The sequence below is a fragment of the Nyctereutes procyonoides genome, unplaced genomic scaffold, assembly GCF_905146905.1.
Source record: "Nyctereutes procyonoides isolate TBG_1078 unplaced genomic scaffold, NYPRO_anot_genome, whole genome shotgun sequence".
Taxonomy (NCBI): Eukaryota; Metazoa; Chordata; class Mammalia; order Carnivora; family Canidae; genus Nyctereutes; species Nyctereutes procyonoides.
This window is the reverse complement of record NW_026575133.1, coordinates 51,327,164-51,353,237: the sequence shown is the minus strand read 5'-3', so window position 1 is coordinate 51,353,237 and position 26,074 is coordinate 51,327,164. Positions and strand designations below refer to the sequence as shown.

General features: G+C 50.3%; 1 protein-coding gene across 1 annotated transcript; it reads left to right on the top strand.

The window, feature by feature from the left end:
- Positions 1-21,298: 21,298 nt before the first annotated feature.
- Positions 21,299-25,426, top strand: NKX2-6 (NK2 homeobox 6). The gene is made up of 2 exons (XM_055345984.1): positions 21,299-21,587; positions 24,801-25,426. Exons 1-2 carry the CDS (start codon positions 21,299-21,301, stop codon positions 25,424-25,426), a joined length of 915 nt encoding a protein of 304 aa, XP_055201959.1.
- The last annotated feature ends 648 nt before the right edge of the window (positions 25,427-26,074 follow it).

The following is a 26,074-nucleotide window of genomic DNA, read 5'->3' as shown; positions in this document are numbered from 1 at the left end:
TCACAGGGACACTGAAGTCGGAGAACACTCGACCCTTCCGGTAAGGCATGGTCTGCGGTCAGAACCGCCCTTCATCAAGTGAGCAGCAGAAGCTGAGAGGCAGTTTGGGCCAGACAGCTAATGCCATCAAATTAGCTTGCTGCGTTGTTTCGCAAAGGGGCATCTTGTGGCACAAAATAGAGACAGTGGACAGGTGGAGCTGGGGACCTGAATATCAAGTCCATCGGGGCAGCTCAGAAGAGGGTGGGGAAGCTTTTAATGCGCAAGGGTAGCTGGGACGAAGGTGAGACATCACTACAGAACTTGAGTCAAGACAGCAAGTAGGCCAGGAACCGCTTCCTAAATCTGTCTGCAAAACACTAAATTCGGTCTTTTGTGTGCGATCGGATGGCAGGTAGAGAACCTCCTGCATCTCTCTCCTATCTCCCGCCCGCCCCCCAGGGCCGGTGGAGCCTGATGCTCAATCCGGACCTCTGCACGAACCAGAACCCCAGAGCACAGCGGCTTCTGCAGCCACCGCGGAGCCCGAGCTTCCCGGAGCGTGGGAGCCAAGCGGAAAGCGCAGGCGCCGCCGGCCGCCGAGCAGGTGCGTGTTACTCTCCGGGAAGAGGTACCTGCGCACCTGGTACCTGCGCACCTGATCTGTAAAAGGCCGCTGTTTTTAAAGTGTGTGTGTGTGTGTGTGTGTGTGTGTGTGGCGGGAGGGGGAATGCAACTGCTTCTCTTCTGGAGCGTGATGTCCAACTCTCAGATGGTGTAAAATGAGAAGTAGTACAGGGACAGACTTTTTTTTTTTTTTTTTGAACTGTGTATTGGCCAATATATAGATGGCCCTTCAACCCTGTGCTTTTACGGACACTATTATCTAGAATGAGGTTAAAATAAATATTTACGTTTTCTAAAAGTGGGTCTAATTAACATAAACTATTAAGTAAATAGCAGTACCAAAGGAAATCGGATACCCGTAGGAAAAAAAAAAAAAAAAAAAACGGGGTCGGGACGAGGAAGCTGGGCAAACCTTGCCTTTAAGTGCCCCGGAAGGGAGCGCAGTACTTGCCAGTACTTCTGCAGCCCGGAAGGGGCCCCGGTGCTTTAGTGGTTCCCAGTCTCCTGTCGGAGAGATGAGGCTCGGGAGGCTGGGTCTGGCTCCCCGCCGCCCTCCGCCCCGGCCCCGCTCCTCCGCGCTCCACCCCCCACGCCCCGCTCCCCCGTCCGCCTCCCCCCGGTCCCGCTCCTGCCGCCTCCTCCCCCCCCCCCCCGCCCCCGGCCCCGCTCCCCCGTCCGCCTCCCACACGTCCCGCTCCCCTGCCCCCTCCCACCCCCACCCCCGGCCCCGCTGCCCCCCTTTCCACCCCCACCCCTGGCCCCGCTCCCCCGCTCGCCCCCAGCTCCCCTGCCGGGGCCCCGCTGCCCCCGCCGCCTCCCCTGGCTCCCCCCGCCCCCCCCCCCCGCCTCCCCGGGCTCCCCCATGCCCCCGGCGCCCCCGCTCCCCCGCTCCCCCGTCCCGGGCCCCCCGCCCCCCGCCCCCCACCTCCCCGGGCACCCTCCGCCCTCCGCCCCCCACCTCTCCCGGCTCCTCCGCCCCCGCCCCGGCGCCGGCCGCCGTCAACAGCGCGAGGTGTCGGGTTGCGGCGGGGCTCGGGGCCCCAGCGGGAAGGCTGCTGGAGTGACGAGGACGGCCCCGGGTCGAAGGAAAACAGCTGCCCCCCCCCCCGCCACCCCCCCCACCCACCCCACCACCACCCCCACACCCCACACATACACCCCCCACCCCACCCCACCACCACCCCCAACAGCCCCCCACCCCAGCCCCGCCCGGACCGTGGGGCCGACAGAAAGCCGCGCGCAGGGAAAGCGGACGCCTCGGTCTCGCCCTGGGCGGAAAGGCCGAGCGAGGGGGCCCAGGATCCGACGCCGCCCGAGGGTCGTGCCATCCCTGACTGCGCCCTTGTTGCGGGCCGCGTGGCAGGAACTCCTCCATCAGGCCACCGGCACCCTCCCTTCTGGGGGCTCTGACGGAGACCTTGGCCGCGCGGCTTCTCTCGGGGTCTCCTGCGTCCAGAAATCCTCTGGGTGGCGATCGGAGCTGGGGGGCCGTGGGCGGGGAGGGGCGGGCATGTCCCTTTGAGATTCCTATTGTTAGATTCCCATTGTCCCCGGGGTGGGAGGAAGCTGATTAGGGCCCGCGATGCCCGGAGCGGGGCGGGTGCCCCGGGTCACGGGAAGACTGGTGTGGGCGAGGGGACTAGAAGACCTCGCAAGCTCCAGATCAGAGAGCCGGGAGCCACCCGCTCCGGGGACCCCTGGACGTCCTTCGGCAGGTGGTGATCAAGAACTCGGCCTCTGGGGACGCCCGGGTGGCTCAGGTCATGATCCCAGAGTCCTGATCCTGGGACCCAGTCCCCCATCGGTCTCCCAGAAGGGAGCCTGCTTCTCCCTCTGCCTAAGTCTCTGCCTCTCTCTGTGTGTCCCTCATGAATAAATAAATAAAAATTTTTAAAAGAAAAAAAAAAAAAAGAACTCAGCCTCTGGAACTCTGCCCAATTTTGAACTGGCAAAGAACTTAACGTTCTCCAGCTTTAGTTTCCCCAACTGTAAGGTGGAACATCCAGCTCAAACGGCCTGGAGAGGGGTTTTAAAAATCGACGTTCACATGTATAAAGACACTAGAACGGTGCCTGGGACAGTATAAGAACCATTACTAGCAGGAGTTGAAGAGTGAGTGTCTCTAAGACTTATAAAGTGAACATGTCATTTCCTACAGAGCATTTGTACATGTTTCAATGTGCACTTCAAAATACATACTTAGGGGTGCCTGGGTGGCTCAGTCCGTGAAGTCTGCCTTGGGCTCAGGTCATGATCCCAGGGTCCTGGCCTTGGGCTCCCTGCTCTGCAGGGAGCCTGCTTCTCCCTCTCTTTCACTCCTCTCTCCCCCTATCTCTATCTCTCTCAAATATATAAATAAAATCTTTTAAAAATATATACATACATATTTAAAGGTATGGCTCTTATGTTAACATGATAATAAAAGAAAACTACGTGTGAAAATGCAAACTGTGGGTAAGTTTTTTGCAAATATTTTTACTGTCACAACCACGGCTTATCTTTTCTAATTTTAAAAAGCAAATGATCCAGTAAGTGTTGCCTTGCCAGGGAGCCCACCTTCTACAATTTCCGACTCCCTGTCCTTTTGTAATTTTGCTACAGAACTCTCTCCTAGCAAATCGGTACATTTCTGGTAATAAGGCTGCTTCTAAGCAGCTCCTTTCACTAAGGTTTCCCTGGGAAAGAGGAAGGAATGGCTTGGCGAGTCCATCTAGGGTCTGGCTGGGTCAGAGGCTGGAACCCAGACAGAGAGCTGGCCTCCTAACTCAAAATGCACCTGATTTAGAATGGGGACTTATTCTATCAAGGCAAAAGAGATAATTAGCTCTTTATATCGTGGGCTCCTTTTAAAAAATTTTTGGCTAAGCCTTGTTAGGTTCATTGCAATCAAGTTAAATAGAAATCGGGACTCCTGGGTGGCTCAGTGGTTGAGCATCTGTCTGCCTTCTGCTCAGGGCATGATCCCAGGCTCCTGGGATCCAGTCCCACACCCGGCTCCCCACAGGGAGCCTACTTCTCCAACCTCTGCCTATGTCTCTGCCTCTCTCTGTGTCTCTCATGAATAAATAAATTTTAAAAATCTTTTTTAAAAAGTTGAATAGGAATTTCTTCTCTTTCCTATAGAATTAAAGTGAGACCTAAGGAATCTCCACTAAGAAATCATATGATGTCCACAATGTGTTAGGATATTTTGCTTTGCTGTTCTTACCTGAAAACAGCAAGACTTTATCCTTTCACAGAAGTTAGGGAGGGTTCTCCCCAAATCCTGCTTCAGATAGTCTCTATCATTTTTAAGTCGGGGGGGGGGGCAGTGTATAAAAACATGCCCCAAAAAGTGTATACAAAATAAGTGTCAAGCCTAATTAATTGTTGTAAAACAAACACTAGACTAACAGCCACCCAGGCCAAGACTCTCAGGAACTCTCACCAGTTGTTTCTGGATCATACAACTGTCCCCTTCCCCCTCCTACCAGTAACCACTATCCTGACTTCTTTTACAATGGTCAGTTATTTGCCATACGTACATTTGTATTACCTAAGGATGCATGCCTAAATGATATGCCATAGTTAAATTTGGCATGTTCTTAAACCTTTATATAAATGAAATCACTTAGTGTGTATTCCTGTATCTGGCTTCTTTGGTTCAATATTATGTCCTTAAGATTCATCGATGTTGTATTGGTGGTTCATTGATTTTCATTGTTGTATGGTATTCCATATTGATCATTTACCTTATTTCATATGCTTCTATACCATTCCATACTGGGACTATAACACAACCTGTGGATGTTTGGATTATTTCCACTTTGGACCTATTACAAACAACACTGGTATGAACATGGACATACTGTCTCATGGTACACATGTTCATACACTTCAACAGGCTTTATTCACAAAAGTAGAATTGTGGTCACTGCGTAATTTGGGCCTTTGGCTTTTTAGATATCACCATACAGATTTCCAGTGTTCACTCCCAATAGCACTGTATAGACAATCCCAGTCTCCACATCTTAACCACAGCTAGTATTGTCAAGCTTTTCAATTTTGGCCAATCTAAAGAAAAAAAAATTTTTTTGGGCCAATCTAGCCTGTTGAGGATGATCACCTTTTCTTATGTTTATTGGCTGTTTAGATTTCTTCTTTGTTAAAAGAAAGTCGTTTGCCCATTTTTCTATTGTTACTGTTGATCTTACAATTGATTCTTACTGCGGAACAAACTCTATGTACTGGGTAGCAGCCCTTTGCCATGAAGTGCTGTGAAAATCACCCACAAAGTCTTGCCTTTTCATTAGATTACAGTTGGCTTTTGGTCACCAAAAAGAAGTCAAATTTCCCAGCCTTTCCCTGTATAAATTGTTCATATTATAGGAAATCTCTTCCTGCCCCAAAGTCAGGAAAAGATTTTTCCATGTCATTTTTTAAAAAGTATTAACATTTTGCTTTTCAGGTTTAGGGATAGCGCTGAAGTTTTGAGTTAGTGCCTTAAAACTGTACTTGCTAGATGTCTTTATGCGTAGCAAGAGAAATACCCTCAGGATTCAGGTTGTGGCCGCTATAACCATTGGTTTTTCTTGACCTCGAACTGCCCAAAGTGGAGAAGGCCCAGGCGGCCAAGCACATTTCATTTTCCAAACTGCAGTAGTAGCCAAGTATTACTCTGCTCTCAAAGCCCAGAGACACATGAAGGAGCTCTAGGTTTGCCCCCTGTGTCCCCAGGGCAATTCTCAGACATGCTGGAAGGCCTAGGGTACCCCACCCGTGGTGCTCCCAGTGGTGGGGCTTAGGGGCTGGAAGTGAGGGGGAGGCCATCCCACCTGTGGGCTGTGCCCACTGTCGCTGGATTATGGCCCTTCCAAAGCCTACCCTCCACAGTCACCACTTCACCTCTTTGCTTCTCTCCTACGATATCATCTCTAAAATTGAGGCATCCCAGGAGACAAGAAGGAGGAGCCCAGGGGGTGAGCGGTCCCTGAATGAGAAGCATGCATCCAGCATTGGTGCCTTAGGACAAGCCCCCCTGGCCAGGGCCAGGGAGGAGGGAGCCTCACACTACAGTGAGGAAATCTGGTAGTGATTTCCATTTTTCTAGCAGGGTTTGCCATCACATGACCACCTTTCTGGAAGAACTAATGCCTCCCTCTTCCCTTCCTCCTCCAACATACTTTATACCAAGAAAAGAATCTGAGAGACATGCAACACACTTATTACAGGAATGTTTCTAGCAATAGTATTTAAAGGGAAAACTCTGGAGAAACCTAAATATCCCACAAAAGAAATGTAGCTTTAAAAATTGTTATATATCGGGCAGCCCTGGTGGCGCAGCAGTTTAGCGCCACCTGCAGCCAGGGGTGTGATCCTGGAGACCCTGGATGGAGTCCCACATCGGGCTCCCTGCATGGAGCCTGCTTCTCCCTCTGCCTGTGTCTCTGCCTCTGTGTGTGTGTGTGTGTGTGTGTGTGTGTGTGTGTGTGTGTCTCAACAAATAAAAATAAAATCTTAAAAAAATAAAAATTGTTATATATCCATAGGGTAAAATATATGGTCATCTAACAATAGATGGTAAATACAGTCAATATGCAGTATAAACAGTCATTCACATCATGTTATAGAAGAATAGTTGATGGCATGCAAAATTTTTCATAATATAACGTTAAGAATAAAGCAAGTTAAAAAAAAAAGAATAAAGCAAGTTAGAAAACCACATTTCCAATCCCTATTTCTTTAAAGGGAGTTTATTATACACATATGAGAGAAAAGAGTAAATGGAGAAATGACAATTTTTCTCTGAGGAGTGCCATTAGGAGATCTTAGATTTTGTGTGTATTTCTTTATTTTCCTTTGTTTTTGTTGATTTCATGCTACTTTAAGAATCTGGCTACCTTTGAAGAAAGAAGGGAGAGAGAGATTCCAGACGTTTACCAACCTGCTGTGGCTTGTTGGGGGTAGGGAGGGATCTGTCATCAAGGCTGGTATCTAGGTAATCAACTCAGAGGCCAGGGCTGCATCCCTAGAAAACTCAGTTCAGGCAACTTCTGGTAATTCAGGCGTCAAACTTAAAAACAAAACAAAACACTGCTGCTCTTGTTTCAAGAAGGCGGGAGTTTGCTTTTCTAGTCCTAATTGTCCAAATATCAACCCCACACAGCACCCACATCGGTGCTGCTCAAAATGGTCCAAAGGAGGGAAAATAAATGCCAGTCCTGTTCTATTTATTCTGTTTTTCCTGCTCAACTTCCTCCATCTGAATAAATGCAGTCCCTATGAAATAAAAGCCAACCTCTGTATTTTCTGTACTCAAAGGCTGTTTGGCCCCCCAGCCTGGAGAGAAAGTGCCAATGGGAACTGCTGCACTCTAGAGGGATCCTCCCCTCTTCCCCCACTCCCCTCCACCCCACACTCACCACCACAGCCAGAGGAAAAGCCTCTCCTTCCCTACTCCCTCCTCTTCCTCCTCCCCCTTCTTCCTCCTTTTCCCCCTCCTCCTTTTCCCTCTCCCTCCTCCTCCATCCTTCTCCCCTTCCCCTCCTTCTCTCTCTCTCTCTCTCTCTCTCTCTCTCTCTCTCTCCTCTCTCCCCCCTGGAAGCCCAGTCAGAGGCCCATCCCCCGTTGGACTTAGCCAGATGAGGCAGCAGTCACCTCTCTGCTTTCCCCAACTGCCCTGCCAAGGTCACCACTAAATCCAACTCTTAGATCCAAAAGTCATTTTTGTCATTCTCCTTGACTACAGAGTAATATTTTACATGATTTCTGTTCCTTCTTGTTTCATCCACTTCCTCCAGATGCTTTCCGGGCCAAATGCCCATTCTGGTGTTTCTGCCTCTCCTCCCTGATCTCTCCCTTCTGGTTCCTCTACTTCCTCCAACCTATTTTCCTGTGGCTTTTTGATTTTGAAAATGTTCAAATTTACAGAAAAATTGAAAAGTGGTACAGCAGATATGCACATATCCTTCATTTAACTATTCCACTATCCACTGGCCAACTATTAGGATTTTGTTACACATGAAAATGTATAGGCATGACTTCATTGCAAACACTTCTAACAAAGCCACTCTACTGTGATCACATCTAAGAAAATTAACATTGTTTCTGTCATATCATCTAATAAATACTTGTGCAAATTCAAATGTCCCAAATTGTTCCAAAAATGTCTTTAAAAAAAAAGATCTTATTTATTTGAGAGAGCATTAGCAGAGAGGCAGATAGAAGAGAGGGAGAAGCAGAGTCCCTGTTGAGCAGGGAGCCTGACTCCCAGTTTGATCCCAGGACCCTGAGATCATGACCTGAGCCAAAGGCAGACATTCAACTGATGAGCCACCCAGGCACCCCCCAATAATGTCTTTTATAGCTTCTTTTTTTGTTGGGTATCCAATCAAGGTGCATGAAATGTATTTGTGTATTTGGTGCTAATGTCTCTTTCTTATCTTTTAATGTAGAACAGCCCAGCACATTTTTTAAAAATGACATTGACTCTTTTGCAGCTTTCAGACAGTTGGTTTGTACATTTTTCCTGCTCTGAATTCCTGACCTCTTTCTTAACCTTTGGGCTGCCTTTTTTTCTCTACTCACATGCATGCTCTTAGTGATTTCATCCAGGACTTTGGCTTTGAATAGTTTATTTATGCCAATGACACCCAAATGTATCTTCTCAGCCTGAGCCTGTCTCCTAAACTCCTGGCTCCTTCCTAGTGGTCTCACAGACATTTCAAATTTTGTAACTGAACTCCTGATCTTCTCCCCAAAACTTCCTCTGCCTGTTGTCCTTCTCTTTTGAATCGATGGCAACTCTACCTCTCCATTTGTCCAAGCAGAAAAGGCTTAGAATCATTCTTGATTCTGCACCTCACAGTGTCTTACTCTACATCCAATCAGCTGGAAATCCTGTTCACTCAACCTTCAAAATATGCTGGAAATCTGACCCACTTTCCCCCACCTCTCTGCTTCCACCCTGGGTCCACCATCTTCAACTGTTGTCTAGATTGCCAGAAAACAAGTCCTCCTGCCATCTCTACTCTGCTGCAGCCTAGTCTGAACACAGAAACCACACAGCTCCTGTACAAACTCAACTCACATTACAGTATTACCCTACTCAAAATTTTCCAGTGTGCTCAGTTTCCCTCAAAAGACAAAGACAACATCCTTTGCTAACCTCCCAAGGCCTTCCTTACCTCTCTGACCTGGTCTGCTATGATTCCTCTGCACCTTCCCTTTCATTCATGCCATTCTATCTGTTCTCAGCACTCTGATTCTCCAACATACCAAGTCTGACCCTGACTCAGGGCCTGTGCACTAGCTGCACACACTCCCTCCAGATCCATATGACTCACCCCCTCGCTTCCCTTGGGTCCTTGATCAAGTGGCATCTTAAAGAGGCCTATTCCAACCACCCTTACCAAAATTGCTATTGTCCACCTGTGCATGCCAGTGCACACACGCAGGCATGCTTCTGATCCCTTTTACATGTTTGTTTCCCTTACACTTGTCTTCCCCATATTATATATCACCTCCTAACATGCTCTACAACCTACCTCTGTGTTGTTTATCTTCTCCCCTCTTCCCAGAATGTTAGCTCCCTGGAATGGAGATAACCTGAGGACCAAGCAAAAGCCTGAAGGAACCATGAAGGCATCTAGAACAGGACAAGAGGTAAGGGTAAGAAACTGTACACATACACAACCAAAACCCATGTCACGTACAGTGCCTGGCAAGCACTGAGTACTGGCTATTAGTAATATTTCATCTACTCTTCTTTCAAAGTAGAAAAGCAATGCTGAGAATTTAATGGTTTATTAGTAAGCCATCTATGTTTCTTTCTTTTTTTTTTTGCCATTTATGTTTCTTAAAGGCTATTTGGCAGGGAGGCATTGGATAAGGGGTTAATGTCAAAAGCTGAGAGTTCACAGACACCTAATCATGCTGAGTGGATCCAATCAGGAGTCTGGCTCTCCCAGGCTGAGCAGAAGTCCTGCTCTGTTGCTTCTTATATATGCTCTCGGCTACAGTTTTTCTGGGCCTATCTCTAAAATTGAGGGAGGTGATTGATAAAAAAAGAATGCCTGGAGTTTACTAAGTTAGTGGTCAGTTAGCTTTGGATGCAGGGACCCTTATGGGAATTAGAAAATAGCAATGATTGTTAGGACTGGCACCTCCATTCTCAGGGTTAACTTGGTTTGACACCGCCTCCTGTGTATTATAACAAGCACAATCTTGGCACCTCCTTCCTGTCTCTGATTCCAGACTCCCAGAGAGATCAAAAGGAAACACAAAGCTTCGAAGATTTGGATATTTAACAGTCTGCCTGACAGATCAGAGTTAAACATTTTTATATCCCCCCCCCTTTTTTTTTTACAAACTCTTGTTCCCCAGTCTCCCCAGATTACCAGGACTTGAGAAAGGAGAATGTATTACCAGCATCTCATGGGGCAAATTTGTTACCCACACATCCTCTACTTTACCCCCAAATAAGCCCAGAACCCTCTACTATCGACCCATTCCAGCCCTGCTCCAGGCAGGCAAGGCTGCCTATAGCATCCAGGTCCTGGAGGAAAACCCAAATGACAGCAGAGGCCAAAAGGAGGCCTGCCAAAGGAAGCTGGATGAAAGGCTTTTGGCACAGTGAGAGCTTTCTGGGCATATTCTCCTATGTAAAGTGGACCTGCTTAAAACATGAGACCCCTCCGAATTCAGCTTTTAAACGAGCCATCGTGCTCTCTAATGCATCCACCCAGCGTCAGACTGTCTGGGGAAGAGGTAGACAGGGAAAACGCACTTGGTTATCAGGATAATTTATCTACAGGGGACCAAATATCAACATGCTGGCTGTGCCTGTGTGCTCTAAATTTGTCCAGGCAGCTGCCCCTCAGCTGCCATGTATGTATGGAGAATGCCCACTGGGAAAGGGTAATGGGTTGTACTCCTGCAGCTCCGATGGCCCTGGGCTTCCCCCCCCCCCCCCCGCACACACACACACATCCTGGCTGTACACCAGCCCACAGGCTCTTCTCCTATGCTCTGAATGAAGTATCCACAAGTTCTCTTGGGGGAGATCTCAAAAGAGTTTCAATTTTCTTTAGCATCCACCCAAGGTAAAGAAGCACAGAAACTTATGACTGTATTACAAATTAAGTTCCTTATACACAAAGCACCTAGCAGGAGCGAGTGGCCCTACAGATGGCTTGGACAGGTTTGTGGCCTCAGGAGGAGAGAGAGATTATGAATGTCTAAGGACTCAAAAATTCTATATAGAGGCAAAACATTCTGAATGGTGGCATGGTGCCCCATTCACATTTCCATTCCAGCAGAAGCTAGAAAATCTGGGACAAATGGTGTTTAACTATAAGCTCACACCACAACTATTTCCTTCAGGTCTAGTCCTTACCCACCAACACCTTAGCAGGTTTCTAGTTTTTCCTAAAGGATGTGGTTCAGGATGCCTGGATGGCTCAGTCGGTTGAGTTGTGCAATGGACTCTTGGTTTCTGCTCAGGTCTTAGTCTTAGGGTGAGGAGATGCAGCCCCTCCTCCATCCCTGTGCTCAGCAGGGAATCTGCTTCTCTCCCTCTGCCCCTCCCCCAGCTCTCTCTCTAAAATAAATAAATACATGTTTTGAAAAGGATGTGCTTCAATTGTCTTTTAAAAATTAAACTCATAAATATGATTCATTTATCTGTGTTGTACAGAAAAATTAATTAAACAAATGCAGAAGCAGGGCACTTGTGTGGCTCAGTCAGTTCAGAGCCTGCCTTTGGTTCAGGTCAGGATACCAGGGTTCTGGGATGAAGCCCGACGCTGGGGGCTCCTTGCTTGCGGAGGAACCTGCTTCTCCCTCTCCTCCCTTCTTATGCTCTCTCTTGCCACCCCAAATTAATTAAGTAATTTAAAAAAAATCAAATTCAGAAGCCTAGGCTGACTCTTGCAGGCAATAGAACACTCCTGGAACACCACTGAGCAACCTGCAATTATTTTAAGGAAATAAAGAGGTTTAGGTGTTTTTTTAAGGTGACTCTTCTGTAGAAAGATTCCATTTGGAATGTTTAACTATTTTGGACACCCCCCCAAACACACACATACATCCACTCAGTTAAGAGGTGGCCCTATATTCTGTGCACGTAGAAATGTTGACATCTTTCACATTTGCAGAGAATATCAAGAATGACAGCAGAACATCAATTAGGGCAATTTGCAGTTGGCGACCTCTTAAGGAAGGTACTACTTGGAACCCCTGGTGCTGCGGGCCAGGCCCGTCACTGCCCCCTCACTAGGCAAATGGCTATAAACAAGTTAGAGGGCCACTCGACACCTCCACATCCCATCTCTGGAACTGAGATAATGACATCTGCCTACTTATCTCGAACGGACATCAATGAGATCACGGATGCCCAAGCTGAGCAAGAAAGACATCAGACACTAAAAATTGCCGAAGAGTGCCTGACACCCCCCACCCCACCCCCCGCCAAGGCCAGACAGTGTGCGTGCAAGTCCTCTGCGCGGGCTCCGGGGACGCAGCGATGCACCTGCTCACATCTCAGGCTTGCAGGCTCTGGCCAGGGCTCAGCCAGGCCGCCACGGCCGGGTTCCACCAGAGCGGCCGCGGTCTGGCAGGGCGCGTCGGGGTGGCGGGGGCTGCTCCCGGGCCACCCGCGCTTCGCCGAGCCCGGCTCCGAGCGCGCAGGATCCGCCACCCCGCCGCGCGCCGGCGAACCCGGGGAGACCCGCTCCCCGCGGCGCTGCTTCCGTGACCTGGGCCCCCCCCCCCATCAGGCCGTACCCGCACACACGCTCGCAGCGCCGCCGGATGGTTCCTGGAAACCGAGCTGGCCGCGGGCGCTGATAGGCGGCCCCCGAGTCGGAGCCCGCGCCGCCAGGGCCCCGGAGGCCCGCACTGAGGAGCCCCGGGACGCCCCGGCGTACCCCCGCGGGGTGGCGGTCGGCGGGAGGACGCGGTCTCGGGGAGCCGGCGACGGAGGGGGGGTGGGGAGCGACCGGAGAGACCCAGGCCGGCTGTTCTGCACTCCGTAGTCGGAGCAGTCTCTCCGCCCCGCTCCCCTGCGCCCGCTCCCCTCCGCCCTCTCCCCTGCGCCCCGCTCCCCTGTGCCCCGCTCCCCTCCGTCCGCTCCCCTTCCCCCCTCCCCTTACCCCCCTCCGCTCCGCTCTCCTCCGCCCGGATCTCCTCCTCTCCTCCGCCCGCCCCCCTCAGTCCCGCTCCCCCGCGCCCCGCTCCCCTCCGCTCCACTCTCCCCCGCCCGCTCCCCTTCCCCCTGCTCCCTTCCGCTCCACTCCCCTCCGTCCGCTCCCCTGCGCCCCGCTTCCCTGCGCCCCGCTTCCCTGCGCCCGCACCCTCCCCCCAGCTCCCATCCCCCCCTCTGCTCCACTCTCCTCCGCTCCGCTCTCCTCCTCTCCTCCGCCAGCTCCCCTGCGCCCGGCTCCCTCCCCTCCGTTCCCCATCCTCCTCCCCTTCCCCCCTCCCCTTCTCCCCCTCCGCTCCGCTCTCCCCCGCCCGCTCCCCTTCCCCCTGCTCGCTTCCGCCCCGCTCCCCTCCGCCCGCTCCCCTTTTCCCCCCATCCGCTCCGCTCTCCTCCGCCCCGCTCTCCTCCTCTCCTGTCAGCTCCCCTCCCCTCTCCCCTGAGTCCCACTCCCCTCCGCCCCGCTCACGCTCGGCCCCTAACCCTGAGATTTTTCGCGCCCGTTTTCTGGGGTTCACACAGAGCGTCTCCGAACGTGATCTCAGGCAAACCGTAAACACGGCCCCAGGACAGCCGTCTGGGAGATGATGGTATTCGGTCCTCAGCTCACACTGTACACTCGAAATACCCACTTCCAAATACATTTAAATGTAAACGAAACCATGCAAGTAGGAGAAGAAAATATGGGTGAATTCCTCTTTAATCTTCGTGTTGGGAAAGGTCTTCTCACTTTGACTCAGATCCAGAGACGCTGAGAGAAGATCAATGCAAGAGATTACATTTTAAAATGCTTAGCAGAAAGCATTACAGAAGAAGCCAGAAGACAGCTGACAAACAGGAATAAAATATTTGTAACCTGTAGCACAGATACCCCAAATAGCTAATACATAGAAAATTCTTAAAATTTGACAGATTCCCCGGCACCTGGGTGGCTCCGTGGTTGAGGCTGCCTTCAGCTCAGGTCGTGATCCCGGCTGGGCTCCCTGCATGGAGCCTGCTTCTCCCTCTGCCTTTGTCTCTGCCTCTCTCTGTGTCTCTCATGAACAAATAAATAAAATCTTTTAAAAATTGACAGGATATAAGAGAAAGATATTATCTAAATGGATGTGTTTTTATTTGTATGTATATTATATATGCATATGTATATCTACCATACATACACATATGTAAATATCCTTTAAAAATATAAGTAGATGTTCTATCTCACTCATAATTAGAGAAATGCACATTAAAACAACACTGAAAAAATAAAATAAAATAAAATAAAACAACACTGAGACATGATTTCTCACCTATCAGATTGGTAACAATTAAAAGGTATAATACATTCTGTAGTCCAGGCTGCTACGGGAAGTAGGCACTCTCATACATGACTTGTGGAATGCAAACCTCTACAACCATTCTGGAGAGGAATTTGACAACCCCTAAATAAATTACATATACATTTACTTTTGGTCCACAACCTACTTCTAGATAAATCTCTAAAGATATGCTTCCAGCAGTACCAAAACGCAGAGCAACAATGTCATTCATTACATCACTTGTAATGCAAAATACTGGGAAAATCTAAATACACATTCGCCAGGAGAGTAGTTGAAAAAACTTTGGCAGGTTCCCACAGTGCGCAACTGTAAAAAAAAGAATAAGGGAGACTCTTTGAACCAATAGAGTGTGGTTTCCAGGATATATTGTTAAGTGAAAAGAAAAAATTATAAGAGTATTGCTAAGAAGGAATCGTTGCTGGGAGCATCCCGTGTTCCCTGGAGGAGTCTGTGCTAGTGAGGGAGCTTTGGGTGTGTGACTGCAGGTGAGCCTGCCTGTGACCAGCATAAAAAAGGATGTACCAGTGTTTAACCAGTCTCTTAAATATGACAATCAGATTCACATCATAGATTTTGATGATAAAAATATAAGTAAAAAAGGTTTTCCTTCATCAAGCAGGTGAAATTAAGCACATTAATATCAGTTCACCAGATAAAAGTGTGCTGGCAACATCCTATAATGAAAGTTCACCGGTCTTCTCCTCAACTGGACTGGATATTCCTGGAGGGTCCTGGCATGTGTGCTATTTATCTATGTGTTCTAAGTGCCCTGCAAACTTCCTTATATAAGGGTGACCATTTGTTGTGGTTTGCCTGGAACAATTCTGGTTTGTGCCTGACATCCCATCCAGTGAGTGTTTCCTTCCTTTTAAAAATGTCCTTAGTTTGGCGGATTGATTATATGATTACCTTTCCCTTATGTAATAGGCACTCAGAAAATATCTACTGAATCGAAGAAAATAATTTGGATAATATTGAAATAATAGTTTCAATGAAATTTTAAAATGTGTAGGGCATTTTTTCTTAGAAACAAGGGTGCTAAGAAGTACTGAGTGAAGAAGTAGGGAGAAACATAAGAAAATACAATTACTAAGCAACTGCATGCATCTTACTCTGTGTGCTCTAAAGAGCACCAAACTAAAAATGGGATATGTGTGATCCCAGATTTCTTTTTTCTTTTCTTTTTTTTTTTTTTTGATCCCAGATTTCTTAACCTTCCTTGGTCTTGGTTTTCTCATTTGCAATCTAGAAATAACTGCTTTACACACCTCCCAGGATTGTTCTGAGATAATATGGGTTATTTTTCAAATCTTCATTTCTACTCTTGGCGAATCCAAGTGTGAGCAAGGAGAGTAGAGGTGAAGTAGCTTTGTGTTCATGACATAGGCATATGGTAGAAAGAACCAGAATCCCTATTGAGAAAACCTGGATTCTAATTTTCCCCTGCTATTTGGTAACTGTGTGGTTTGGGGCCATAGGTAACCTCTGTGTTCTTTATCTGTAAAATTGAGACTATTAAGTAAAAAAAGAGAGAGAGAGAGAGAGACCATTATTTTTTTTTAATGAGAAAATTTAATGAGTTGTTTTGAAAGGATTTGCTATAAGGCCACAGTTGTGCCAACAGTCATATATAGTGAGAGATTTTCAGTGTTCTGAGTGTATCCTAGACATGGAACAGCTTATTTTGAGCAAAGGAGAGAAAGGTAGAAAGGGCACAGCCATTGTTGTTGCAGCAAGGACATCCTGTGTATAAAGCAGAGGGTATCAATACAAAAATCTTTTTTAAATATTACTGCTTTATAGCAACAAGAAGGACTACGTGTATTATATTGCCTCGTCAGTTAAGGAAGGGAATTTTTTTTAAAGATTTTATTTATTTATTCATGAGAGAAAGAGAGAGAGAGAGAGGCAGAGACACAGGCAGAAGGAGAAGCAGGCTCCATGCAGGGAGCCTGATGTGGGACCCGGAGACTCCAGGATCACACCCTGGCGGAAGGCAGGGCTAAACCGCTGAGCCACCCAGGGATCCCGGGGAATTTTTTTTTTTTAAGAATATATGTACCTGATCATTTATGGGGGGAAAAGCACAAAAAGAATAAAGTGATGAGATTGGGAGTGTGTAGGAAACAGGGAAGGAAGGGGAATTGGCATGAGAATGAAAATAGAAAGGATACAGGTTAAAAAAAAAAGGATACAGGTATAGTGGTCACATCTTTGAATACATATTTTTGGATAATTTTGATCTTAGAATTATATTAATGTTTCACACACTCAAAAAATAAAAATTATTATAATATTTTTAAATGAGTCCCAGTAAAAGAGACAGTGGCAAAGCAGAAAGTGCAACCATGGGCAATTCAGTTTCCCCAGCCCTGAGTGGATCAGATACCTCTGGACCAGTCCACAGAGAATGCTAGAGACTATCCCTAGGCAAACAAGGCAGATTTCTTTATCCAATAAATGTTTATTGGAGACCTACTATGTATTAGTTGCTAGTCTAGGCTCTGGAGTTACACTGTGGAACAGACACAGACCAGGGCCCCAGTCTAGTCTACTGGGGATCCTGCTACCAGTAAAAAAAAAAAAAAAAAAAAAAAAAAAAAAAAAAACTTTTAGTTAAGAGACACCTGGGTGGCTCAGCAGTTGAGCGTCTGCCTTTGGCTCAGTGTGTAATCCTGGAGTTCTGGGATAGAACATCGGGCTCCCTGCATGGAGCCTGCTTCTCCCTCTGCCTGTGTCTCTGCCTCTCTCTTTCTGTGTCTCTCATGAAGAAATAAATAAAATCTTAAAAAAAAGAGAGAGAGAGAGAGTCCTTAATTAATTTCCTGTAAGCCCACAAGGCCCCAGTGCTAGACTTCACTTGGAGTTGCCTGTTGTGTATAGAATTTTAAAGAGGGAGGGATCCCTGGGTGGCGCAGCGGTTTGGCGCCTGCCTTTGGCCCAGGGCGCGATCCTGGAGACCCAGGATCGAATCCCACGTCGGGCTCCCGGTGCATGGTGCCTGCTTCTCCCTCTGCCTGTGTCTCTGCCTCTCTCTCTCTCTGTGTGACTATCATAAATAAATAAAAAAAAATTAAAAAAAAAAGAATTTTAAAGAGGGAAGCCTTTCATTTTAGGAAAGTCTGAAAGAAATTAAGGGGAAAAGCTTTTGTTAACTGTGGATGGGAAGAGATTCTGGATACATCGTGCACAAATATTTTTTTAAAAAGATTTTATTTATTTATTTAACAGAGAGTGAGCACAAGCAGGGTGAGTTGCAGAGGGAGAGGGAGAAGCAGGCTCCCCACTGAGCAGGGAGCCCACCTTGGGGCTGGATCTTGGGACCTTGGGACGCTGGGATCATGACCCTAGCTGAAGGCAGACGCTCCACCCCTTGAGCCACCCAAGTCCCCCCATTGTGCACAAATTCCAAATAATTGTGCACAGTATCACTGCATGGGAATAATTTAAAAAGTCCATCTCCTGTGCAAGACTGGGATAAGACAAAAGGACTGAGGCTTCTCATTTTCTTAGTATGTTCAGAGCTTGGACTAAACTGGCCCAGGGTAGGCACTTCAAGCATGTTGGTGGACCTAGTTTGGTTTACTAGCATTTTATTTATTGTGTGACCTAAATGGACTAAAGTAGATCCACTCACACTGCTGGCATGATTGGCTCCATCTCATTTTAAGAAGAGAGGTGAAGTGGGGTGCCTGGGTGGCTCAGTGGGTTAAGCATCCAACTCTTGATTTTAGCTCAGGTCTTGATCTCAGGATCATGAGTTCAAGCTCCACCTTGCCCTCCATGCATGGAGTCCACTTATCATGAAAAAATAATCAAATTAAAAGAAAAAAAAAGAGTAGAGATGACGACCTCTCCACTAGAGCAAGAGATACACTTGTACCACCAGACACCACACTGTCTGGGCTGTGCCAAGCCCTACCTAAGAGGCTGGAGACTCCCCACCTTTTCTGTTCTGGACTCTCTGCCTAGCTACCCTTCCCCTCTCGGATGCCCTCCCTTTAGCCAGGTGGCTGTAATCCCCCTTTCACCACAGAGCAGTAGCTATTGTGGCTGCACCTGACCAAGCAGGTAAGATCCACCTTATGGGTTCCCCTCTCCCAAGGGAGGCAACTGGGGGCGCTCTAGCGGTAGAGAAGGAGGAAGAAGGGGTGAGGCCCAGGCCTGGCCTCTGCCACGATGTCCTGGTCTCGGGGTCCGGGAGGTGACTTGGGGAGAATGAGACCTGGACGAGCGGGAGAGCAAAGAAAGCCCAGACCCTTGCGGGGATGTTCGCTGGGCGGGCTGCGCGGGTCGGGGCGAGACCCAAGGACAGAAGCCTGTCTCCCCCAGGGCGGCTGGGCAAGGGCGGTCTGCGCACCTGTCTCCAGTGGGTGTGCAGGAGCCTGAGCCCAAGCCGCCCTTACCTTATGGCAGACTCGACTTTGCACCAATGTCCCAAATCTCTAACAAACCGGGAGAGAAAAAGAAAGCTGAAACCCAACATCCGGATTTGAACTCAGGGCTTTTGATACCAAGACCCTCCCGAGGTGTCCTTTTTTTCTGCGATTTTCTAGAGCGCAATAGTCCATCGGGAAGAATTTCACCGCAGAATAATGCGCTGGCAGCCAGTCTGTGCTTGATGTCTCCATCCCGGGTCGCCCGGCCTCAGGTTGGAAGGCCCCATGAGCGAAACTACTGGAGGCCAGGGGGAGGAGCGCTGACCCCTGAGCCCTTAATGAGAATGTTCTAAATTCATCGTCCTCTTTCGTGGGGGGGACTTGTAATGCACACTGGCCTCCCAGACATTTGCCTACACCTCCACGGAGGGGAGGATGCGATGTAGGATACTATTTTTCTAGGAAACCGTCGGATATGTATTGTAAGCATTAAAATATTTGAATCATTAATATATGTTCTACATATTTATCTTGAGTAAATAATCCAGAATGCTTACAAAGTTGAAGCCGGGAAGATTTATTTACAGTAACCAAAAAAATAGCTACAATCTAAAACTATAGTCTATTACGAATCATCCATAACAGGCACTATTATATTGTAATTTTAAAATATATCTGTAAAAACTTTTTAATGAAGTCCTAGATGTGATTATGATGTAAATTTAAAATACACAAATACGAATATAGCCTATGCAAAGATCTATAGAGGAGGAAGTGAGCTTAACATCATCTGATAACTCTTGTTTTCTTTTCAACTTTCTCTTATTTTCCTTTTCTCCCCCAAAGGGGTGAATGATAACTTTTATAATCGGGGGAAAAAATGAAAGAAATGTATGTGTTATCATAAGGTTTGAGGTCTCTAGGTGGGGAAAAGGCAAATCACTTTCAGACAAAAAGGTGGCGGTGTACTGTTTGGGCAAAACCAGATTCCTAGTGTGCCAGCTGTTGGAGAGCTGGGCCACCTCAGAGTTGCTTAACCTCTCTGATGACGACTCATCACTGAAAAAGACAGGAAAGAGGGAAGGAAGGAAAGAAGGAAGGAAGGAAGGAAGGAAGGAAGGAAGGAAGGAAGGAAGGAAGGAAGATGGAAGGAAAGAAAGAGAAACTGGAAACACTTGGGGTATAGCTTTGATGTAAAGATTAAATGATATGATGTATAAGAAATAATTAGTTGGTTATGCTGAAATTTTGTGAGAAATTTTGCATCTACTAGCCTAGGGAGAGAAGTTCAATTTATTTGGATTTCAGGTACTAACAAAGCCCAGACAGTCCTTGTAACACTGAATTCTCTAAGAAGGTCTATTTAAGAAACAGTTAATCTGAAATCTCAAAAAAGAACTGTACTGAGATCTCATTTTGATTAAAAAATATTTTTAAACTCCTTAGAGTCTGTTGCTGAGGCCCCGACCCTACACCATGTTTTCTTATTTGAACCAAGGTAGCATGAGTAATAGCAGTGGACGGTGACCATTGATGGTTTCATACACATTATCTCAGTTCTCACAACCACCCTATGATGGGCCTATTCTTATCTCCATTTAAAAATTCAGCCTAAATTTGGAGAGGTAAATACTTTGCCCAAATCCCACAGTTGATGTGTTCCAGAGCAAGGGCTAGACATGTTGACTCCACCTCCACATTCATAGCCTCTGTACACACCGTGTCTCTTCAGTCGGAGCCAGCTGAGTCCGAGGAGCTTTTCTGACGATCTTAACGCTGGTCAAAACTTCCCATCCCTTGCGGGGACTCGACAGCGCCCGATGCACGCATGAAAACAAATAACTTTAGGGAGAATAAAGGGGAGGAAGAGAAGGACCTGGAAGACTAGACGGGCAAAGGGAGCCCCTGTCTGGCACCTTCATGAGAGCTGGCTCATCCCGTTTCCTCCTCCCCACCCACTCACCGAGCCCGCAAGGAAGCCAGGGGGCTCTCCCAGTCTAGCTTCCAGCCCTTTCTTCGCAGCCGGAGCCGAGAGGTTCCTCCTAGGAACTGACCGATCTGGGTTCCCCAAACCCAGATTCTGCTCTCTGCTGAGAAGTTTCCCGTTTAGTCTAGGCATAGGCTCCTCTACACTAGCTCCTCCGCCGCCCAGCCCCTGTTCTTTGGACTGAGGTCCCCGCCGCGCCCCCCCTCCTCCACCCCCACTCCCCCCCCCTCCGCGCCCTCTAAGACTCCAGCACGCTCCTCCAATCCCACGGGTGCCCTGCTGTCTCCACCTCAGTTTTCCTCGTTGGTAGAGTGTAGAGTCGAGCTAAGGCCGGGCGGGATGGATAGGTTCGGGTTGCAGAGCAAGGGTTCCACCCCCAAGCTCCCAAGGCCTCTAGGAGCGCCCCCTTGGGCGGGGGAGTGACCTCCAAGCTCCCGCTTGTACCGTATTCACCGAAACACGAGCTGCGCGCAGCACTCTCTCCAGTCTTCCTTGCTTTTGAGAACCGTCAACACAAACCAAACCTTTCCGGATGGTGGCTGGGGGTTGAAGAGCAATTAGAAGGGTGCTGGAAGAAAGCGCCCCGGGAGGAAGGTGCGGGTTAAGCACGTGGTTTCTGTCGGGACCAATGAGGGTCGGCGATCTCATCACTCGGCCTCGCTCACCCGGCCGGCAGGGATGGCCCAGAGGAAGGAGCAGAGCTGGGTACCGGGCTTCTGCCCCAGACCTGGGGTCTGCGGTGCTTGCAGCGACAAGACGGGAAGCTCAGGGCGCCGCGATCCAGGGGGACGGGGAGCACCCCAGCCCGGCCTCCTCCGCCTTCGGGATGCTGCTGAACCCCGTCACCTCCACCCCCTTCTCGGTCAATGACATCCTGAGGCTGGAGCGCGAGCATATTGGTTCCGAGTCCTTGCAACTCCGGGGGGCACGGAGAAGCCCTGAACGTTTTCAGTGTCAGCGACTCCTCCCAGAACCGCGAAAGGCAGCGGTTCCCGGCACCTGCAGTGGCGGCGGCGGCGGCGACAGCGGCAGAAGGCGGAACGAATCGGGGTCTCCTCCTGGTGCTCCCTGCGAGACAGTCTCGCAGATGGAGGCGGAACGCGTGGGAGAGCCACGTAAGTGGGCGCGCTCAGGTCTGGGCTCCTACTTGGAGATCATGGCTGGTGGTGGTGGTGGGGGGGTCGTTACCAGGTGGCACGGGAATAACACGCATCTCCCGGTCTCTTCTGCTCCAAGGGCCTAGTCTCATTTTTCTCTTATTTGACAATTCCAAAAGGCCAGATCTCTCAGCCGCCTCTATCATCTCCTCCAGACAGCCAGTGTGCTTCCCTAACAAAATAAGGTCCCGGATCTTAGAGGTTCATAACTTCCACAAACTGTCCCGAGTCCCGTAAACGCATCACCCTGCTCACAGCCACACATCCCAGAAACTCCAGCTTCTCTTTCTTCCAGCGAAACCCTCTACAGTATCTTAGCTGTGCTCCATCACCACCAGTCTTCCCTGCCATGTCCGAGTCTCCCTACTCTAAATCGTCTGCCAGAAGTGTAGCCATCAAAGCAGCCGAGCGCCCTGCGAGTGGAAACTCTGCCGACTCTGGGATCAATCGCAGCCCTTTCTTTGCACTTGCTACCTGGCGTGGCCACCCACCCATTCCTCCGGCCCGGGTTCCTCCTCTGGACAATGAGAGGTGGCGACCAGATCAGGTAATGTCTGAGTCCCTCGGCCTGGACGGCCCCTGAGGGCGCTGGCGACAATTCCGCCGTGTCTGGGCGCAGGGTAAGGGCAGTTCCGGTTTCGCTGCTGTGAGGGGACGGCTCCGGGGAGTCTGAGCCCTGGTCTCCGAAAGCACAGCCTCGTGCACCGCCAGCGAGGCCAGGCACCTGCGTCCAGCGGCTGGAAGGGAAGGAGCGAGCAGTGAGCTGCGTTGCATTGTCTCCTGCAACCCAGAGCGCGTCCTCAGGACAGTTTCGGACATTCGGACATTCGAAGGGATGAAAAAGCCACTCTTCCTCTCCACAAACTTCTGCGCCTCTGTCTGCAGCTTCCAGATGAGCGTTGTGCGGTCTGTGACCCCCCACGAGGCCTGGCAGGCCGGGCCTCCTCCACCAGGCTGTGCCAGGCCCATCCGTTCAAGGCATTAACGAATAAGTAAAGGGGCTAGTTCCCAGTTATTCCTCGACTGGTTATTCATCTACTCCAGAAGCAGGGAGAACATTAAACTTTTGCTGTATTCACAGAGAAGCCTGCGGGTTTTCTGCAGTGGCCTCTAAACACTAATTCCCTCAGAGCTGCTCAGCCAACTTGGCATGCGCTCTGGCTTTGCTGACAAAGGGTCACAGTCCTTGGCCCACAGCTAGCAGCCAAAAGCAGGAGTAGTGGGTCCCTCCTCCCTGGCGAACCCTGAGTGGCATCTCTCAAGAGCTGCCTGCCGTGAACACCAAGAAGGGGCCAGCGCCCAGCTCCAGGAATGAAGCCCGAGGCCACTGCAACCATCGAACATCACTAGTGGACACTGCGCCCCTCATCTGTCCCCAGTCAAACCACCTTGATCTCAAGGATGCACCGAGAGAGGGGCTCCAGCAGGTGACCAGGAGAGTGCTGGGTGCTGGCATGCACCTGGGTATAGCCTGCCTGGTCAGGGAGCCTCAAACGGGGTCCTGCTTGTTCCAAAGAGTTGCTGAAGGTCACTGGTTACTTTTCAATTTGCTAAGAATAAAGCCCCAGCCCATATTTTTTGACAGATTTCCTCAGTTTCTTTGAGCACAGGTTTCTCTGAAGGAAGTTTGTATTTCCTCAAACTTCCAAATACCAAACAGTTCCATTATCTGCCTCCTGGAGACTGTGTCAATGCGATTGGGGACTTCAAGTCGGGTTCCAACCTACACCTTCTTTAAATTTTTTTTTATTTATTTATGATAGTCACAGAGAGAGAGCGAGAGCGAGAGCGAGAGAGAGAGAGAGAGAGAGAGAGAGAGAGGCAGAGACACAGGCAGAGGGAGAAGCAGGCCCCCATGCACCAGTAGCCCGACGTGGGATTGGATCCCGGGTCTCCAGGATCACAACCTGAGCCAAAGGCAAGCGCCAAACCGCTGCGCCACCCAGGGATCCCCAACCTACACCTTCTTTAATTAGGCTGTTCTTCTCCACCTTGCCACCAGCTTGCAGCCATTCCACGTTCCTGGTTTCTCCTGGCATGCTTTCCCATGAAAACTCAGCATTTCTTCTCTACGCACCCTTGGATTAAAACAGAATTTAGCCAAGACATAAGAGAGGGGGGAAGAAGAGAAGGAAAAGCTGTGTTTCCGGGGGCTTCAAGCACGGCCATCTCGGGGTGATCGGCTAGGTACGGGGGTGGGGGTGGGGAGAGAAAGTCAGAGCAAAACCAACGCTACCTGCTTACCGAAGAGACCCCAAAAGAGAAGGAGGCTGCTTTCTAAAAAGCCAAATATGAAAATAAATAAATAAAATAAAATAATTTTTAAAAAGCCTAATATGGATCTAAACTTTGTATATACATCCAAGAGACTCTAGGTTTCTGAGCCAAAAATCAGGAGTCAGAAAAATATTTCGTTTGCCTTTATTTTGCTAACTGGAATTACAGAGCAACATATCCAAGAAAGAGGAGCCGGGTCCTTGATGCCGGTGGAGCACTTAACGACCAAAAAGACGAGGGTGGGCGCAAAGGTGGGGTGAAGGTGGGAGATACCCGGACACCCGCCCCTGCGCTTGGATCGGAACACCCCGTGATGCTCGGAGGACCACCATGGACAGATAACCAGGGAGACAGGAACCCAGACAGGAATCCGCGGACAAGCACGTCACCAAGTTTTCGCGCTCTCTCTCCCTCTCTATCTCTATCTCTCCCTCTTTCTCCGCCCCCTCCTTCCCGTCAAGGGCAGTCCAAAGTCAACCTCCATCTAACAGTCCCCCACATTCACACTTGGTCCTTGCGGCAAAAGCTCCCCCAAACTCGACCACACTTTGGAATCGAATCGCCCCCACCCCCACCCCACCCATACACAGATATTCAAAGAAAATGAAGTTGTCTTAAACTCTTGGCCAACCACTTTTTGAGAAAGGGCTGCCCACGGGAGACCCCAGGGGGTCGCAATGTACATATGGGCCTGCAGGTACCATCGCGACAGAGGCTGGCGGTAAAGGAGCCTTCAGATCGCCCTGGGACGGGGGTGAGGGGTCAACAAAGGGGACTGAAGGAGGCGCGAAGTGAAGGCTACCAGGGGAGAGGGGCGTCCCTTAAAAACGCTGTAGAACTTGCTCAGGTAACCCCGAGGCTGGGCGCTGACGCTGCTCCTTCCTGTGCTTTTAGAGCGGGGCCTCCTCGCAGCCCCTCCCCTCCGCGGCGGGACCCGGGGGCCAGAGCGCGGCGTTGGCGACGTTGGCACCGGCGCGCGCGGGGACGGCACGGAGCAGCCCAAGGCGCGGCAGCGGCGGAGGCCGCGCGTGCTCTTCTCGCAGGCGCAGGTGCTGGCGCTGGAGCGGCGCTTCAAGCAGCAGCGGTACCTGTCGGCGCCCGAGCGCGAGCACCTGGCCGGCGCGCTGCAACTCACGCCCACGCAGGTCAAGATCTGGTTCCAGAACCGACGCTACAAGTGCAAGAGACAGCGCCAGGACAAGTCCCTGGAGCTGGCGGGCCACCCCCTAGCGCCGCGCCGCGTGGCGGTGCCGGTGCTGGTGCGGGATGGCAAGCCCTGCCTGGGCCCCGGCGCGCCAGCTTTTCCCGGGCCCTACGGCGCCCCCGCGGCTCCCTACTCCTCTTACGGCGGCTACGCGGGCGCTCCTTTCGGCGCAGGCTACGGGGGTGGCTACGCCAGTGCGCCCCCGCGTCCCGCGCCGCCCGCAGCCCTGGCCGGCGCGGGGTTGGGTGGGGGTGGCCCCGGCGGCACCTCGCAGAGCCCTGTGGCCGCCGCGCTGCAGGGTGTCAGGGCCTGGTGAGGCGCCCCGGCTCCGCGCTCCGGCCCAGCCTCTCCGCCCACCGGCTCCCGCGCTGGAAGGAACGGGCGACCCGAGGGCACTTCTCCCTGAGCGATCCCCGGGACTGCGAACTGCCCCCCGCAGGTCATCGCGCTGAAGGCCCTGGGGACATTCTTCTCGCCAGGGACCTGAAGCGCACCGGGCCTTCGCCGGCCGCCCACGAAGCAGCACCGGGAGGGAGGAAAGTCTAGGGGGTGCTGACTGTTTTGGGGGTCGGAGCAGTCCTGAGGCAGGTGACTTGTCGGGGCTCAAAGCCACGGTTTGCTGATAGGCTCTTCAAGTTCTGTGCAGCGGCCCGGGGACCTGGGCCAGGGGAGGGGGTGTGCGTGAATGGGGTGGGAGGGTGCTCTAGAGCACCTCAATCCTCCGTTAAAGGCCAGAGGTTGGGGAAGAATGTGAAAAGTTAGCCGCAGGAGGTGTGGGAACCCGAGTGATGAGCCAAGGAAGGGGGAGCATCCAGGGGGTCAGGGAGAGGAACCACTGTGTGAGCCAAGCCCACCTGGGAGTTCAAACTGCCCCCAAACCCACCTCCACCAACCCCAGGCCCCTCCTGGGCCCTGTCCTCTGGGGACCAGGTTACTCTCCTGCAAGGTATCCAGTACATTCTGG

What these genes read in the sequence shown, in the direction of transcription:
- NKX2-6 (XM_055345984.1), top strand. Translation starts at nt 21,299, where the DNA reads ATGCTGCTGAACCCCGTCACCTCCACCCCCTTCTCGGTCAATGACATC. An exon ending in GGAACGCGTGGGAGAGCCAC is followed by an intron (nt 21,588 to 24,800) that starts GTAAGTGGGCGC and finishes CTGTGCTTTTAG; the next exon opens with AGCGGGGCCTCCTCGCAGCC.